This window comes from Mercenaria mercenaria, chromosome 12, assembly GCF_021730395.1.
Source record: "Mercenaria mercenaria strain notata chromosome 12, MADL_Memer_1, whole genome shotgun sequence".
NCBI lineage: Eukaryota > Metazoa > Mollusca > Bivalvia > Venerida > Veneridae > Mercenaria > Mercenaria mercenaria.
In genome coordinates, this window is record NC_069372.1 from 79,178,814 (window position 1) to 79,198,955 (window position 20,142).

Here is a 20,142-nt window from a genome sequence, read left to right on the forward strand (position 1 = left end):
AGGATGTAGGGTGGGTACGAGGGTTAGGATGTAGATTGGGTATGAGGCTAGGATGTAGACTGGGTACGAGGCTAGGATGTAGACTGGGTACGAGGTTAGGATGTAGACTGGGTACGAGGCTAGGATGTAGACTGGGTACGAGGCTAGGATGTAGACTGGGTACGAGGCTAGGATGTAGACTGGGTACGAGGTTAGGATGTAGACTGGGTACGAGGCTAGGATGTAGACTGGGTACGAGGGTTAAGATGTAGACTGGGTACGAGGATAGGATGTAGACTGGGTACGAGGTTAGGATGTAGACTGGGTACGAGGCTAGGATGTAGACTGGGTACGAGGCTAGGATGTAGAATGGGTACGAGGCTAGGATGTAGACTGGGTAAGAGGCTAGGATGTAGACTGGGTACGAGGTTAGGATGTAGACTGGGTACGAGGCTAGGATGTAGACTGGGTACGAGGGTTAAGATGTAGACTGGGTACGAGGCTAGGATGTAGACTTGGTACGAGGTTAGGATGTACACTGGGCACGAGGTTAGGATGTAGACTTGGTACGAGGTTAGGATGTAGACTGGGTACGAGGCTAGAATGTAGACTGGGTACGAGGGTTAAGATGTAGACTGTGTACGAGGCTAGGATGTAGAATGGGTACGAGCTAGGATGTAGACTGGGTACGAGGATAGGATGTAGACTAGGTACGAGGTTAGGATGTAGACTGGGTATGAGACTAGGACGTAGACTGGGTACGAGGCTAGGATGTAGACTGGGTACGAGGTTAGGATGTAGACTGGGTACGAGGCTAGGATGTAGACTGGGTACGAGGTTAGGATGTAGACTGGGTACGAAGCTAGGATGTAGACTGGGTACGAAGCTAGGATGTAGACTTGGTACGAGGTTAGGATGTAGACTGGGTACGAGTATGTAGACTGGGTAAGAGGCTAGGATGTAGACTGGGTACGTGGTTAGGATGTAGACTGGGTACGAGGCTAGGATGTAGACTGGGTACGAGGCTACGATGTAGACTGGGTACGAGGCTAGGACGTAGACTGGGTACGAGGCTAGGATGTAGATTGGGTACGAGGTTAGGATGTAGTCCTGGTACGAGGGTTAGGATGTAGACTGGGTACGAGTATGTAGACTGGGTACGAGGCTAGGATGTAGACTGGGTAGGAGGGTAGGACGTAGACTGGGTACGAGGCTAGGATGTAGATTGGGTACGAGGTTAGGATGTAGACTGGTTACGAGGCTAGGATGTAGACTGGTACGAGGCTAGGATGTAGACTGCGTACGAGGTTAGGATGTAGACTGGGTACAGGTAGGAAATGTAGACTGGGTACGAGGCTAGGATGTAGACTGGTACGAGGCTAGGATGTAGACCGGGTACGAGGTTAGGATGTAGACTGGCTACAGTAGTAGCTGGTACGAGGATCGGATGTAGTCTGGGTACGAGGTTAGGATGTAGACTGGTACGAGGCTGGATGTAGACTGTTACGAGGCTAGGGTGTAGACTGCGTACGAGGTTAGGATGTAGACTGGGTACTAGGCTAGGATGTAGACTGGGTACGAGGCTAGGATGTAGACTGGGTACGAGGCTAGGATGTAGACCGGGTACGAGGTTAGGATGTAGACTGGCTACCAGTATGTAGACTGGGTACGAGGATAGGATGTAGTCTGGGTACGAGGTTAGGATGTAGACTGGTTACGAAGCTAGGATGTAGACTGGGTACGAGGTTAGGATGTAGACTGGGTACGAGTATGTAGACTGGTTTCGAGGCTAGGATGTAGACGGTGTACGAGGTTAGGATGTAGACTGGGTACGAAGCTAGGATGTAGACTGGGTACGAGGCTAGGATGTAGACTGGGTACGAGGTTAGGATGTAGACTGGGTACGAGTATGTAGACTGGGTAAGAGGCTAGGATGTAGACTGGGTACGCGGTTAGGATGTAGACTGGGTACGAGGCTAGGATGTAGACTGGGTACGAGGCTACGATGTAGACTGGGTACGAGGCTAGGACGTAGACTGGGTACGAGGCTAGGATGTAGATTGGGTACGAGGTTAGGATGTAGACTTGGTACGAGGGTTAGGATGTAGACTGGGTACGAGTATGTAGACTGGGTTCGAGGCTAGGATGTAGACTGGGTACGAGGCTAGGACGTAGACTGGGTACGAGGCTAGGATGTAGATTGGGTACGAGGTTAGGATGTAGACTGGGTACGAGGCTAGGATGTAGACTAGGTACGAGGCTAGGATGTAGACTGGGTACGAGGTTAGGATGTAGACTGGGTACTAGGCTAGGATGTAGACTGGGTACGAGGCTAGGATGTAGACTGGGTACGAGGCTAGGATGTAGACTGGTTACGAGGTTAGGATGTAGACTGGGTACGAGGTTAGGATGTAGACCGTGTACGAGGCTAGGATGTAGACTGGGTACGAGCGTAGAACGTAGACTGGGTACGAGGCTAGGATGTATACTTGGTACGAGGTTATGATGTAGACTGGGTACGAGGCTAGGATGTAGACTGGGTTCGAGGTTAGGATGTAGACTGGGTACGAGGCTAGGATGTAGACTGGGTACATGGCTAGGATGTAGACTGGGTACGAGGTTAGGATGTAGACTGGGTACGAGGCTAGGATGTAGAGTGGGTACGAGGTTAGGATGTAGACTGGGTACGAGGTAACGTGACAGAAACAATCGTCTGTGTCAACTTAATTTTGCTACAGGGAAAATTAACATAATGTAGAACAATTCTGAAACTGTTTTACTACACGTATACTTAACAAAACTGTTGCCCAGCAACGCCCCCTACCGGAAGTGACATTTGTCATATTTGCTACCAAAAGAACCAATTTTTTTAAACATACTACATGCATGAGAGCTAAATCATCCACATCTATAAACCATGCTTTATGAATAAATGTCTTGCACTTTAGTGTATACGGATGAACAGATAGACAGATGGTGGACGGATGGACGAACAAAATAATATGGTGTACGTAATCCATATCATCCTCTACCTGTGTCCAAAGTTTCATAAAAAATCTCTTTTTCTGGCAGAATGCACAATGAGCCACTAATGGACGAACAAACAGATATAATAAAATAACGTAACTAGTCATCCATATTGTTTCCTATATACATGTGTATATCAAGTTTCGGGACATTCTAGGTTTCGGCAAAACCAATTTAATGTCACATTTTGCCGCATGACCTCCGGTTCACTATTACTTGAATAAATGATGCCTGGGTATAATTTTTATGAACAGATAAGGATGAAAGCAGTGGTTTGTCGTCAAATTTACCATGGCTCATCGTTAAGATGCTTAGATATCAAACTACTCGTGCTTACGCCCCTCGCGGTTCAATTTCTGCGCATCTGAACTCTAAACTGTGATAACTTACTTTGAGGCCTTTCTTATTTTTTAGTTTCATTTATTATACGGCCTTTACCCAATGTTAAGACTTCACAACATACACATATTATCTACAACATATAAACATAACAAAATAATGTTTTCATCCTGTCACACCTGATGAATAAAGTTGGATTGATATCTGACCTGTGAAAAGTCACTGATATCTACACCTATACATCCTTACACATTATATTTGCTTGTTTTAGAAAAGACACCACTTATGTGTATTTTTGTGAAAGATGTCGTAAAACAAAGAAAATGATGATTTTGCGCAATTAGATTTTATTGAAACTAAGATTAGACGTTATTAACAACAACTTCTCTGAATGCGCTCGAAATTGGTAAATGTACGGTAAGTATTATGAAAGATATCGTCAAAAATATCAAGGAGGTGTTAGTATATTTTCTTATAAATAAGTATAAAAAATAAAATATAAAAAAAACAATGGATGTGTTTTATACATGTACGAATAAAATATATCATTATTAAATGTAATGCTTGCTAGAAACTGTGTTTGTAGCTGTAATTGTGGACTCGAGGAACCTACTGCCACAGCTGGAGAAACTACAGTGGCTAGAATGCACTTTACTGGTACGCACTTCCTGCTAGGATTTTAAAAGGCAGGGTGTACTTGTTACAATCATTTAAAAAATGTAACAATTAATAATCTGTTCATTAAAGAAAAAGGGGTGTGGGGCGGTAGCCCACATGAGAACAAATGGGGAGTATTTATTGAATGTGCCTACCGGTAAAGTGCAGGTATCCCACTACATGCAGTTACTGCTGATGATACTTTATGAATGGCATTTTGTATTGAAATGAAGTATTCTTGTGCATGGAAATAATAATGAAAATAAAATATAATTACAAATAACATAAAAACATAAAATGAATATCATTACACCATAAACAAATGCTTTCAGTGCTTTTTTCACTTGACAATATAGCGTTGTCGGAGAATTATAGAAGAAGAAAAAGAGCCGTCCGTGTGACCGGCCACTGCGCAATCGGCCATTGTTAATATGGTTCTAGTATACATATGGCAAAGCAAATTATGCTGATTTCCTTAATCGAAAGACGAGTTTCAAGCGTCAAAATGAAACTACAATACATGTATATCGTTTAAGAACTCATTTATTATTGCAGGATTTAATCAGCCAGTGAGATTTTCAAACAATAAGTCCGCTTTTCATGTATATCCAAGTCCTGTCAATAAAACGGACATTTACGCCATGTTTTAACTATTTGCATAACTGAAATTTCAGATTTTAAATAAGAAAGATAAACATACCCGAAGTATTGTATTTTCCGTGACATGTCTATGCGACAAAGCACCAGGCAATTATATATATTCCAACGTTTAACTACCACAATTAATAGTAGTTTAATGTTACTGTTTTCATTTCGTATTACAACAATGGTCTTATATACAATAGTGTTATCGAAGCGTCAAACTTTGTAAATCCGATACATTTAATATGCCATTTGATTTTTAATGCGTTGATAAAAAGTAAAATGATTAGTGTTTTTAACAAAAATTTGGTTTAAGTCTAAACTTTGCCCTCCTTTGAAAAAATTTATTTGGTTTAAACAGTATACATGTGTGTTAGATAAATGTATATTATCTCATAAAAGCAATAAAATTCAGAAGAGTTTTATTGTAATGACAGGGGGATATTGGTGGCTAAGAAATTGATGCGAAAAAACACTTAAAGCATGTTGAATTAATCATATCTGACAATGCAGTTAGTTATAGGGAACTGTGTCTCAAAGCATTCCTGTTAAGCAGGTCTATCCAACTTAAAACAGGAAATAGATTGCTGATCCGTGTAAAGTGCTTCTCATTTTGAGGGCATTTGGAGAAATAACCAGGCAAAAATCTGGTAGCTTAATGACATTCTCAGATTTAATCGTGCCCATCCTCTCCCCCAACCATATCGATAGACTGTTTATAATCTGCTTGAGGCTTGCTTGACGACATTGTAAACATGTTTATTTGACGTTACAGAACAGAATATTAAAATCGACATTTGGGCTATACATTAAGCAAACATTTAAATGAATTACATCAATCGAAACGTTTAAAGGTGGTCAGTCACATTTGAGCAACATATTATAACATTTTTCAGTTTTAATATTTTTTTGTCAGAGATCTCTTTAAGGAACAAATAGACCCATTACATAGAGTTGGATCCCTGTTGGAAATGTGTACTATATTACTTTTTATGAAATTTTGTAATTACCTCCCTTTATTATAAAAGTATCTAAAATGTGGACTATTTCTTTTGATTTCAGTATAATCTATAGTTTTACATTTGTATATAATAAACATTGAGATATTTCAACAACCTGAAACAAAAGCTAAGCTTTAAATCAGCGTGTACCTTCGGAATTCTGTTTTGGTTTCGTAAGCGAGATAGACAAAGGGAGGTTATTATAATTTCATAAACTTGCATTTCTAATGTATTTTGGTAAAATATGTCATTGGCGATTCTAATCTTTGACAATTTTAATACAGTAGTGCTTGGATTCATATTATTCCATAGGTAAAATATGTTAATTTAATTCATACTTATGCTAAAATAACGCTATATTTGATGAGCAACCAGGATATTTGATTTGATTTGGGTTTTACGGCGCACCAACACAGTATAGGTTATATGGCTCCAAACAGGACTAAAAATTTTGATTTCACTTTAGACGGTAATATAGTGTTGATAATATTTTCGTATACTATGCAAAATAAAAGAATATATAACATAGTGTCCTGTATTTTACATGATTGAAAAACAGAATTAAACCAAATTGTTACTCTGTATGTAACCTGATACATATAAAGACGACTATATTTGCTGTTGTTGTTTACCGGTACTTAAAATTAGTGTAAAATAAATCACCCTTCCCACTACGTTTTTACAGTAGATCTCTAATCCATGTTTTTTATGATCGGCACCTCCCGTGATACGATAAGCGGAGATAGCCGAACCATAATTATAACGATCTGCAACACTCGCTAAAAATATCCGATAGTGATCGATATTTAGCTAGACGGTCGAAGGGAGACAATAATGTATAGCGTTGATCTCAATAAACAAGGAAAGATAATAGAATCGATTTTTGCCCAGTTCTTCAGTATGTCATTTAAGGGCAACCAGGATAGGAAAATCAAATGCTAAAGATACTTCCAGTAAAAGAAAATCTGACGAGTATTAACAAACTCGGTGAATAGAAATAAATTCAAAATGATTATTTGATCCAATTTTAAACAAATCCATACGTTGACTAAAACCTGTTTAACAACTTCTCAGGTACTTTAAACGCACATATTTTCGCGGGTTCAAAATTTCATGAATTTGAAATACACACGTATTTTCTCGAGATCAAAATTTCAAGACTTTGAAAATTTAAGTATGTTCGCGAGGTTTGATATTCACGAAACTGTAAAAAATGGTATCCTGCTTGAATTAGAATTATACTAATGGTGAATATTTACGGGAGGATTAATTTTTGCGAGATGTAGGGCCTCGAAAATATAGCGAAAATTAAACTCTCGCGAAAAAAAATCTGCTTTTACAGTAATGAACCCGCAATGACAATTGATAATCTCCTTTTGATAACGTTTCTCTGCATCTGATTTCGTCTTTCCTCGGTTGTTACGGAAACCAAGCACGGGTCGTATGACAATTACATTGACTGAAGAACGCCGAATAATAACAGATAAAAATACCAAATTGTTCGGATAGGAGTGTTAAACTGCGACACAGTTTCATTCTAAGAAATATCTTAATCCATAAACTTACGGCTGTAAAAAAAATGAAAAAAATGTTACAGCTGTAAATATGGCCTATAAGTTACAACTGTAGAAATATTACAGGTGTTGAAATAGATGGCATTAATTTAAAGGATGAAAGCAGAGGTACAAAACGTTTTAGAATTAATTGTAATTCTCTAGAAATGGTAGCAATTCCTACAAAAACAATGGCAAAATATATGATCTAGTAAGTAAAGAATAATATGAAATATGTTTACTGTAAAGCAATTGCAAAATTCAAGAGTATGATACAAACTATGCACCACTACTTGTTTATAAAACTTTCTTTGCCATCAATTGAAAAACATATGACAATCTTATCATGATGGCTTTTAAACTTATCAGGTTCAAATATAGTGTAAATAGTTAATATATGTTCTTAAACATGTCCTTTCACAACTATATTAGATAATTAAACATTTGCACTTACTCCATAACGGTTAAAATTGCAATATTTTAGATGATAATTTCAGTTAGGATATCCCGCCAAAATGCTTAAAAATGACTGATAATACTCATGTTTCCCTTCAAAATTGTTGAAACTGTAATTTTGAGACATGACCATTTTACAGCTGTAACTTTCAATAGTATTTTACAGCTGTATTTTTTTTTCAGAACTACATGTTTTACACCTGTTGATTTCAATTGTATTTCTGGTCATAATTTTCATTTAGGCATACAGGTCTTTTACATCTGTAATTTCAAAATACAGGCCTTTTACAGGCGTTTTAGTAAATTACAGCTGTAAAACGTGGGGGGGGGGGGGGGGGGGGGTTCGTACAGCTAATCTCGACTTTTTTCACTCCATAAATCATGAAATCTTCAAGTATAAAATTAATGTGACTCATGACTACACATTTTATTTTAATCTCAAGGAATATGAAAAGGTGAAGTTAAATCAAAATCTAACGGTTTTATGAATTATAAAAAATAGAAAAAATTTTAAGTGTGGAAAAAGTAATGTTAATTATTTCATACTTCATAATTCTACGTTTTATGGGATTTTAGAAATCGAATATATGCTTCAACCTATTGATAAAGATGAAATACAGATCTATCTAATTCTGTAACTATAATACAAAATATAAAAAAAATCCGTTCAATAGAATTAAATAAGAACCAGATATTGCAATAAACCTGGTATGTACGAATCTCGCGCGAAGACTGTGGTTCTCCATTATGATTATAACCAAAAGATTGGCTTCGCATAATAGTGTATAGTCCGATATGTAAACATAAAAATCCTCAATGTTCAGCAGACGGTTGATCAAGCGGTTGAGCGATACTGAAAGCTTTTTTTTTCTTTTATTTTGTTTTGATCACTGATCAATCTAATGATATCAAAAATTATGTTTTGATATATCTTTATAGACATTTATTCTACAGACCGCGAATATTTGTATGTAACCATCGAATTCCATCGCATCCTAATCAACATTTTGTGTTCGTACACAAAATTATTCGAACCAGTAGTATCATGGAATCCGCCGGTGGTCAGTCTAGTCGCCAGGATACTGCTTTGGTACAGAAAGTAAAGGGGTTACTGATGAGGGCCTGGCGTGAAAGATGGAATGAAATACAATGGGGAATCCACCTGAAAAAGTTAATTACTTCAGCACAAACTGGAACAGATACAAAAGAAATTGCTGGTAATTTTTCATTTAATATGAAAAAGGCAAAGCCTCTGAGCGAGCGTAGCTTAAACGACAAAGAAACTATTCACTGCTTAAATAATTCGCAAGAACCTATTCACTTGAAAAGAAACAAAAAAATTAGTATCATCATACCTGTAACAGCGAATATCCCTTACGGAAATATTATAGTTTGCCGCAAACACTTGCTGTGAACATGCAGCGAATATCCGGCGAACATGCCGCGAACACTTTCAATACAATTGGTATAACTGTTCGCGGAATGTTCGTTTGGTGTTCACTTTTCACATGCATATTAGTTTTGCCGCGAACTTCCCGCGTACAAGTAGCTGTGAACTTCCCGCGAACAAGTTGCTGCGAACATCCCGCGAACTAGTTGCTGTGATCATCCAGTGAACTAGTTGCTGTGAACATGCTGCAAACTAACTGAAAACCATCACTAGAGAAATTGTGTACAAAAAAGCATGTACATACAGAAAAAGTGCAAAAACAAATAAATTAATAGGAATCAGGGATATAAATTTATTGAATAAACTTAAGTTGAACACTGAGGTTGTAACAAATTCAAATTGTCAATGTCTGAACTTTTTCATATCATATTTGGACAATGTTGGACGGTTAAAACCGCCCCCGGTTTTAACCAGCAGTTTTAACCTGTTAAAACCGCCCCGGTCAATACTCCCTGAAGTGGTCAATACCGGTCAATACTGGTCGATTGGTCAATTAGTCAATACTGACTGTTAAGATATTTTGCAAAGTTTATGAACAATTAAATAATTACTGTTTAAGAACATCTGGGGCCAGATTATGGTAAATGCAGGCATTAGTATTTAGTTAAAGCAACCAAATCAATACATGTACTCCCAAGTTGGTCAGAAGTGGTTGATTGGTCAATACTGATTGATACTGGTTATTAAACATTTTTTGTTAGATTATATTACAAAGATATATAGTTTTGCTGAACTTCATTTGTAGAAAGTATTTCATAAACTGTAGCAGTAACTGTTTTATTCACAAGTGATAAATCTAATGATTTTTTATATTGGTATAAATAATAATAAATTTAATGAAAAACTGCTGCAAAACACCTGGACCCTTTCATGGAAGTGGTTTAATTGTGTTTTGATAGCAATTGTCACATTGCCTAACTGACACCATGTCTTACAATATACCGGTACAAAAGATGTTGCAGACCAGTCTATCTAGTCACTAATTAGCTGTCAAGATCAATAATCCCACTGTATTTATTGAGATGCTTGAACATGGTAAAATAAGTCATGCAATCAAAGTATTCAACTGACCAGTATTGACCACTATATGTACTAATTAGGGATATTGCATAGGACCAAAATTTGAATTGACCAGTACTGTCTGTTTCAATAAGTGTAATTTATATTAATAAAATCTTTAATTAATTAATTAAATAAAGGCTACTGTAAGAAGATAAAAGCATTGAATAAACTAGTATGGACCACTGACCAGTCTAAGTATATTGTCCAAAACTGAGCCTGACCAGGACACATTGCCACAGACCAAAACTGAATCGACCAGTATTGACCACTATACTTTTTAATGAAAAATTTTTTATATTATTCAAATTGCTTTATTATTTTTATATTACTATCACAGCCTGTGCCAATCTGTGAATGTGCATTATGTAAAAGTGTTGAATAAACCAGTATTGACCACCCAAGAGTGACCATAGTATTGAATCGACCAGTATTGACCGGTTTTAACCAGTATTGACCGCCGGCCTGGTCAATACTCATATTGACCGGCTTTTTGCCAACATTGTATTTGGAGCATTTTGAGTTTTAATGATAAAATATGTTTGAATTTTAACTGTTAATTGTTATTTCAATAACAGTGTCTGAGTGATTGTATTCATTTCATCCCAATGTTTTTTCTTCACACTGCTTATAAGTTATATGTATCACTACAAGTCTGTCATAGTTTTACATGTTTATTATCAGACTTATGATTTTTAATATGAAGCTTAAAAATTGTCAAAATAAGCTAGTTTTATATTTCATTTTAGATAATCTGATACAGCTCTGCAAAAGTTTAAGCATATCTATTTCATTTTTAAAATTCCATTTTGAGATATATGAGTATAGATATTAAACATAAATTATCTGACTTACCATAAAAAAGAATATATTCCTATCAGCCTCCAAGAATCACTTATGAAAACTGTCTGTAATGCATACAGATTTCCTTCTAAACATGTCCAGAATATCTGGTTGTAATTAACTTATCAGACTCATACTGTGACCTTACAGATAATGTTACAAATTAATTGATCTACAATTACCTGCTCTTATAAAAGCTCTTCATTAACAGTTTACCAAAAGATTACAATCTTCTAAGTTCTTCTCGCGAACCTGCCGCGATCATTGGTCTTCCTGCGAATATCCCACGAACTAGTATCAAATCAGTTGCGGCATGTTCGCAGTTACTAAGCAGCGAATATCCCGCGAACACTTCCTGCAAATAGGTATGTCGCGGCATGTTCGTAGCATGTTCGCAGCTTTTTGACCATTTTGTAAGGGATCATACGTTGCATAATTTATGGAAAGCTTGGGTGTCAGATTTGCAGATTTTTTATTAATGAATGCTTGCTTGCAGTTATATAATAAGTACAGGCCTATGCCACAATTCTTCCCAATTCAGTCAGTACCAGACCTTTTCCCAAAGTGACAAAAAATCGCTTGTGATCGGGTTCAAAGGGGCGATTGCCCCCCATCCATGGAGGAACTGGGGTTCAAAGCCCCCTAGAAGCCGGAGACGACCACATGGAAAATTCAGTTTTTTTTTCAACACAAAATAGACCTGGTTTTGAATCGTCTCCCTCCATATTTACTTCTTGTGATCTTTATTCATGCGGTTGAAATTATACATTGCACCGATGAATGTAAAAGCTGTATTATATGGTATGAAACGCTTTGAAAATACAGTGTCAGCATTGCCAGGCAAGTTCCATTCAATAATCTTCTACGAAAAAATTTGATTGTTTCATTTTTAGCTTGACTTTTCAAAGAAAAAGTAGAGCTATTGCACTCGCCCCGACATCGCCGTCGGCATCGCCCTTGGTTAAAGCTTTTTATAAAGTTAAATTATCTGTTACTATCAAAGCTATTGACTTGAAACTTAAAATAGTTATTTACTATCAAAGTCTACACCAGGAGAAATAACCCCCATAACTCTGATTTGAATTTTGACAGAATTATGCCCCTTTTTAATTTAGAATTTTTGGTTAAAGTTTTTGATAAAGTCAAATATCTGTGACTTGGAATAGTAGGTATGTGAGCCTGATCTAGAGCTGAAATGCATGTGACATACGCACAATGTGTCTTGACAGGTATACAATTTTTATGTTGCATTTTATCTATTAAAATACAAAATCATTAGTGAAATTTTAGGATACCTGGAAAGAATATATCCATTTTTTCCTTCCATTCAACTGATGTTTATGTGATTAAACAGCAAAACACGAGTTTGTCACTGTTTTAATCAATGCACCCTAAAGATTACACAGACTTTACATGGCTCCGCTCCATGTCTCATGATCGATAGTGACCAACCGCACTGTCAGCTGTACTTAGTGTAATGGCTGACATGTAAATGCAGCAAGGTTACAAAGCTAAATAACACATGTAACTTATTTACACTTTATTAACGCATTTTACAGTTATGTTTAAGGCATAAAATGATTCAGTTTTATTTTGTCTTACGATTTCATTGTTTAAGTATATTGCCTGATCGTGTTTTTACTAAAGCTATTTTCACCACAGAAAAGGTCTTTACTGGTTTTTACGTAAAGGGAGGGAGTCTGCCCTATCATGAAAATATCTCAGAATCAGTTCTGACGTCAAATTATTTAGACTAACTCCCAGAGTAGCTGGAGAAATATCGATGTTAGACACATGTACAATAATCATAAAACTAATGATAAAACACTTTCGAAAAAGATGTTTGATATATATCGTATTCAAAATAGAACGTGAACAGTCAAAGTACATGTAATATATGACACAGTGTGTTGTTTAATAAAAAATTACCTGTCTTGAAAGTTTTTCCTACTTATTATCAACGGCTTGGTATACTATGAAATTATTAATATTCTTTGGGGACTAATTTTTGTGGATTTGAGTCAGTCCACGAAATTTAATCCCAAATATAGAACAAGTAAAATTTCCATTCATTTTATGTTCAAAAGTTGAACTCCACCAAATCACATCCCCACGAAATTGCCATTTTGACCAAAACAACGAAATTAAATTTTTTTTTACAGTTACTGTATTTTTTATGATGAACCAAAGAAAAAAACTCAAACAAAAATTAACCCTAGGGAAGGTTTCAGAAGGCTTTACGAGAACCTTAATGAATGTTTGGGGACGGATTCAGGTACAAGTATGGGCAGGGACCTGTCCTGTCACTTGTATAGAACCATTATTGATTAATTAATGGAAGTGTCTAGAATTTGAGTTCAGAGATACAGATCCGATTCTAGAGGTAATTGAATCTGTACATTTAGACATGCCTATAAAGGATTGTTTAGGAGTATGGACCTCCTTTTTCCAGATATTTTTGGTTATTTACACCATAAATGTTGTTGCAAAGGAAATACCAGATACAACTTTATCGAAGTTCACCTAAAACTTGAATTTAAATGATACCCGGTTTCATCTGATTGTTTACATTTTCCTCCAAAACATAAAACTTAAATAGGAGGCCTCTGTGGCTGAGTGGTTGATAAGGTCGCTGACTTCAAATCAATTGGCCCTTCAGCGATCTGGGTTTGAACCTCACTCAGGGCATTGAATTGTTCATGTGAGGAAGCCATCCAGCTAACTTACGGAAGGTTTGTAGTTCTACCCAGGTGGCTGCTCATGATGAAATAATGCATGGAGGGGCACCTGGGATCTTCCTCCACTATCAAAGCTGAAAAGTCCTGTATGACCTATAATTGTGTCGCTGCAACATTAAACCCAACAAAATAAAAATATACATAAAATTTCAATAGATCAAACTTGTCTAGAGGTAAGTATCAGTATCTCTAGAAATTACTTAGATAGTAGACTTATTTCGTAGAATCAGACTCTGCATTGTTTGTACAAAAACATTTTGTTTTAAAATCTTTGTTTTGTATGTGTTTCACGTACATATGTACCTGAATGGGAACACTGTTTATCATACATTTTAATTATACAGGGGAAGCAATGTCACAGTGACGTCATTTGCTGTGCACTCATTTACTTGAGGAATATTAAAACACAGTTCCCAATTTCTTTCAAAATTGTTTCCTTAAAAAGAATGTTATCATTTTTTGCAACTAACTGAAAAGGCCCTAATTTGGATTTTTAAGTCATAAACAATTTAGAGCAGCGAGGTGCACCTTGTTAGCTTCATGGGTAAGTTTTAAAATGCATCAATATCTGTGAAAATAGTAAGCTCACATTACACTAAAGCTCAATTCTCAAGCTTGCTAAAGATAAAGCACAAAGAGATGCAGAGAGCTCTATCTTATCAATTTGATAATCAAGTTGTCTCTTAGCTAAGACTAGGTGAAGAAAAAAAATGACCACCACCTATTGATCTACAGTTACAAGATTTTTCAACTCATCAGTGTGCAATATTTTAAATATTGTATACCTTACATGTTTTCATTCTGTTCTTTTTCACATGTGTATTGTCTACCTGAGAGCACAAAAAAATGTTCTAAGGAGTGCCTTATTAGAAATGCTAATTCCTTTTGTTTGTATATTGCAGTGTTGCTCCTGCAGCAAGCCTTGGTTGGGGCACATCCAAACAGCTTAATACTGTCATATGTAAAACATGCTGTCTTCACCAAGGTTTGTATACCAACATTGTATAGAGGATATTTGTTTGTTTCAGTGAAATATCAATTTTATTTCACAAGTGAGCATCAAAAACTGATATGACTTTTTTGGTGCTCACGAGTGAAATAAAATTGATATTTCACTGAAACAAAAAAATTTTCTTTTTATTTCATGTGTAAAACTCTATTTTTGTTGCGTGATTTATAAAAATGTCGAAAATCGCGGGACAGATCAACAGAAAGCATAACACAAATGACGTCATTTTAACGACGTCATCGTCATTATGGTCCCCGGTATTCATAACGCCCGGTATACAATTTGACTTCAGTTGCGACGGAGGACCGGAACAAGTTCGGCAAAAACAGTGAAAATAAAAATGATAATCTACTGTTTCAAAACTGTGGATTATCACTTTTATTTCACTTAGAAAACTCTATAATTCACTGAAAAACATAAAATAAAATAGTATATTCTAGGGATGGCAACAAATACATGTATTGAAATATTCGTTCATTACATGAATATTTGCATATTGTTTTACTGTTCGAATATTGGAAAAAATACAGATCTATGAGAAATAAGTAGAAGTTAATTGACAGAACTAAAATGTTCATTAGTTATTAGCTCAACTATTCCAAGAATAGTACGAACTATTCTACTCACCCTGGCATCACACTTTGGTAAAGTTTTGCCTGCAAGTAAATATAGCTATTATTTAAAGGCATAGATTTGAAACTTATTTTTTTTTCTTTTTCTTTTGGTCAATTACCAACCACACTCAGTTCAAGTCCCATGCAAGTTACTGTCTCCAAAACTAATACAGATATTGATTGGAAACTTCACATGTGTCTACAGTGTTATAAAACTATGTGATAGCATCAAGTCCCATAACTCTTGACATTTTTTTTGGCCAAATTATGCCCCTTTTTGGACTTAGAAAATCCTGGTTAAAGTTTTACATGCAAGTTACTATCTCAAAAACTAATGGAAATATGGAATTGAAACTTCACAGGTCTCTTCAGCTTTATAAAATTAGGTTGTAGCATCAAGTCCCATAACTCTGACATTGTATTAATTTTTGCAAAGTAATGTCCCCTTTTGAACTTGAAAACTTCTGGTTAAAGTTTTGCATGCAAGTTACTATCTCCAAAACTAATGCAGATTCTGGATTGAAACTATAGCTGCATTTCATTTTGTAAAATAACAAAGTGGAAAACCACAGGTTGTCCAACATGACATAAACAAAATTCAATCAGGCTCAGTTTGATTGAGCCTGTTCATAGACTGTAGTGGGGATGCAAGGTACCATCCACGCCCTCTAGCCCTAGGTTGAGCAGTTTGCACATGTTATAAGTACTAGGATATAATCTGGAGACATCCGCAGATGTTGTCATAAGGTGGTGCACATGGAACCTTCAGTGATGCACAGAGTGCAGGGCCTCCTCTGCCATTCGCCAATGTAGCCAAATGCTACAAATTCAGAGAACTGGCTACAGATTTTTGAAAGTGGCTACGAGAATTTTATTAAAATCTGGCCAAATTTCAGCAGTTCAGCTTCCAGTTGGCAGTTTCTCTCAAAAAGTGGCTACATCTTTCTGAGGCTCAGTTAGGAGGCCCTGAGAGTGCAGTTCCACAAAAAGCGGCGTACCGTCCCAAGATAAAATAATGGTTTTGCCCTAAACGTGAAAACAATGGGCAAAACTTAGTAAACATTTTGATTAAGTACTACATGTATATATTCAGACAGGTAGTGTACTAAGCTCAAATATTTCTTTATATTGCCTTCATTAGACTCCAGCAGTTAAGAATACCTCATTTGATCGAAAAAATGTTCATTCTACTGCAATAATCTTCTCTCAAAATACCTAAGTTTTATTTACCGTCGCTTGGTGAAACAATTTACATAAGCTCCATAGAGCTTTTCTTCGACCCTATATTAAGAACATTTAAAACCAATTATACCTCACCCCTAGCAATTTGCTGGTACCCATTTACAGCTGGGTCGACTGAGGCAATCGTGATAAAGTGCCTTGCCCAAGGACACACCGCAATGGGAGTAGCCAGGATTCGAACCAGGGGCCTTCACCTCCGTAGGAAAACATCTTAGCCCTCTCGACCATTGCTTCCACGGATGGATCCTGACCAGACTGCACGGATACACAGGCCGGTCTGGATCCATGCTGGTCACAAACGCACTATGTTTGTTTTCTCATGGTGTGGCTCAAATCAAATGTATTATATTACAAAAGATGAACAAGTGACAAGAACGATTAGTCAGTTTTAAGTTGACTTTGTCTCAATCAATTCCGGTTTAAACTAAAGTAGAATTAATGGGAGTCGCTGATTGGGATATGATAAAAACGTAAGTTTTTGAGTTGTTTTGTTGATCAGTTGATGACTGAATAAAATATTTGATTACCAAAAATGCTATTTGTTGCCATCCCTAGTACAGTGTAACTTCCGAAAACCGGACCTTCTGAAAACCGGAAACCTTTGAAAACCGCACAAAACTCAAGGTCCAGTTTTTTTCTGTTCTTATTTCTATATAACATTAACTTCTGAAAACCGGAACTTCTGAATTCTGAAAACCGGACAATTTTTGAAGGACATTTTATATTTTAACACTAAAATTGACTTCTGAAAACCGAACAACAAAATATTTGCCAGATTAAAATTGTCACCTGTTAATCCAAAAACGCCGGTGGCAAGTTGTCAGTATTTTATTTTGTTTATCTGTTAGGGGCCCACATGTATTTTGACACGCTTTATTATCACAATGATCATTTGATGCAAAAGTAAGGAAGTAATCAGCGGTTACTTTCATTTGTATTCAATTTATAAAAACGTGATGAATTAAATATCTTACATGCGAAAAACTTTCATTGATGTTTGAATGAAAGAAAGATCTGTGTTTTAATTGATTTAGATACATCGTTTAAACTATGCATTATCAATGTTAATTAAATATTGACGAACTCGGGACTCCAAAGATGGTAAAATGTAAGGGAAAATGTTTACGTAAATGCTATTATTAAAGATTTTTTTTTTTTTTTTGCATTTGTTAATTATGTTTTTTTTATTCTTCATGTTTGTATTTTTTTAATTAATCAATTAGTTAATTACTTTATATTAACTTGTAAAATTATAAAGGATAATCATCTCCTTCATCCTACATGTAAGAAAACATAACATTTGTGCAAACATCCACTTTGCCTACCAAATTTCAAACTTCTGAATTCCGGAAACTTCCAAATACCGAACTTTTATACTGGTCCGGAGGTCGTTCGGTTTTCGGAAGTTACACTGTATATTCTCATGTATAAGTTATTTTGAGACATCATAAAAGTAACATTTTTCTGTAACTGAAGGTTTTTATTTAATAGTTTAATTGCATAGAGTTGGAGACTTAGTTTCTGGCAGCAATATTATTTCCCTAGGTTTTCAATGATTCACTCTATTATTGTGGTTATTTCAGTACTGTGCTCCACAGGGGTCCGGCTCAGCCAGACCCCTGTGCTGTGCTCTTGGTAATTGTTTTTTGGCAGCAGATTTTGTAGCCATTATTGGGACATACTCCCAATTGGAAAAGCAATCCCCCCTACCTCTCTCCCCCCCCACCTCATCTGAGACAGCATTTGGTGAAAATGATCTTTTAGACTAAGCACAAATTGCAGAGCAAAATTTATAATGAATGCGAGTCAGTGTAAAGAAACAGATGTCTGTTAGATAATATAACAATGTTGTTATTTATAATACGTGGTTGACTGATACTTTTTCACAATTTTGATCAAAATACCACTCAGAGTTGCAATGGAGAGGGTATATACCTTCTTTCTACATTACTGAGTAAAAAAAACCAGTATATATTATTTATCATTGTTACATAAATATATTAGCTGCAATAAAAACTTTATTAATTAACATGTTGTAAATTAGAAAATGTCTAAAACTGTTTTATTTTGTCTTTCCAGTTGATACCAAGTGTTGCAGCCTTTAAATATATCTACAACTATGAGGATTTCAATAAGCCACACTGTGTTCTTGCGCTGGTGGAGATGGCCAAGGAATTCGCTATACATATGAGGTAATTGGAGAAATGTTTTAATTATACTTTGTCTTCCGAATTGTTTTTATCAGGTTTCATTAATGTTCTTTTTCAAGTTGTTCTTGAACAGTTTTGTTGCGAAATTGGGATCAGTTCCCATGTCTTATATTTCTAAACAAAATCCTACTATATTTATATACAAATCATACTAAATGTTTTAAACTGATATTTAACAGCCAAAATTTGAAATGTACTTTTTTTGTAAGACATTTTTTATATTAATTTATTTTATGTATATTTCCGTTACAGCAAATATTGTCATTGAGCAGGATTTTTAATTGATGTTATTTTATCTTGTGTTTGCAGTAAACTGGTCCAGTTATGTTTATTCAAGCCTATGCATTGTTACATGTTTACAGTAAACCTGCCCAGTTACAGTCATTCAGCCCATACATTGTTATGCCCCCCTTCGAAGAAGGAGGGGTATATTGATTTGCAGATGTTGGTCGGTCTGTCGGTCGGTTGGTATGTAGACCAATCAGTTTCCGGATAATAACTAGGTAGGGTGGTTGGTCATAACCAGCAGAGGACCCCTATTGATTTTGAGATCAGTAGGTCAAAGGTCAAGGTCACAGTGACCCAGAACAGTTAAATGGTTTCCTGATGATAACTCAAGAACACTTGGGCCTAGGATCATGAAAGTTTATAAGGAGGTTGGTCATGACCAGCAGATGACCTCTATTGATTTTGAGATCAGTAGGTCTAAGGTCAAGGTCACAGTGACCAGGAACAGATGGTTTCTGGATGATAACTCAAGAACGCTTTAGCCTAGGATCATGAAAGTTGATAGGATGGTTGTTCATAACCAGCAGATGACCCCTATTGATTTCGAGATCAGTAGGTCAAAGGCCAAGGTCACAGTTAAATCGTTTCCCGATGATAACTCAATAACGTTTTGGCCTAGGATCATGAAAGTTGATAGGAAGGTTGTTCATGACCAGCAGATGGCACCTATTCATTTTGAGGTCAGTAGGTCAAAGGTCAAGGTCACAGTGACCTGGAACAGTTAAAATGTGTCTGGATGATAACTTGAGAATGCTTTGGCCTAGGATCGCGAAACTTAATAGGGAGGTTTATCATGACCAGCAGAGGACCCCTATTGATTTTGAGGTCAGTAGGTCAAAGGTCAAGATCACTTTGACCAAGAACAGTATAACTTTTGTGCATAGTGACCAAATACTTTCAGTCCCATGTGCAATTACTGAATGCATCAAGGGGGGCATTGTTCTACGAGCGCTTGTTACGTGTAGACCTGCCCAGTGAAATTCATATACATTGTTACATGTAAACAGTAAACCTGCTCAGTTAAAATCATTCTAG

The 20,142-nt window shown here is 36.3% G+C and overlaps 1 protein-coding gene across 1 annotated transcript in view; it reads left to right on the plus strand.

Moving 5' to 3' along the window:
- The first annotated feature begins 8,471 nt into the window (after positions 1 to 8,471).
- Positions 8,472 to 20,142, plus strand: part of LOC123533502 (mediator of RNA polymerase II transcription subunit 24-like) — a 56,252-nt gene continuing 44,581 nt past the window's right edge. Inside the window, exons 1-3 of the mRNA XM_053520413.1 lie at positions 8,472 to 8,871; positions 14,647 to 14,729; positions 18,689 to 18,801. Of these exons, the coding sequence (XP_053376388.1) occupies positions 8,700 to 8,871; positions 14,647 to 14,729; positions 18,689 to 18,801 (368 nt within the window). The 5' untranslated portion in view covers positions 8,472 to 8,699. The remainder of the gene's footprint in view (positions 8,872 to 14,646; positions 14,730 to 18,688; positions 18,802 to 20,142) is intronic.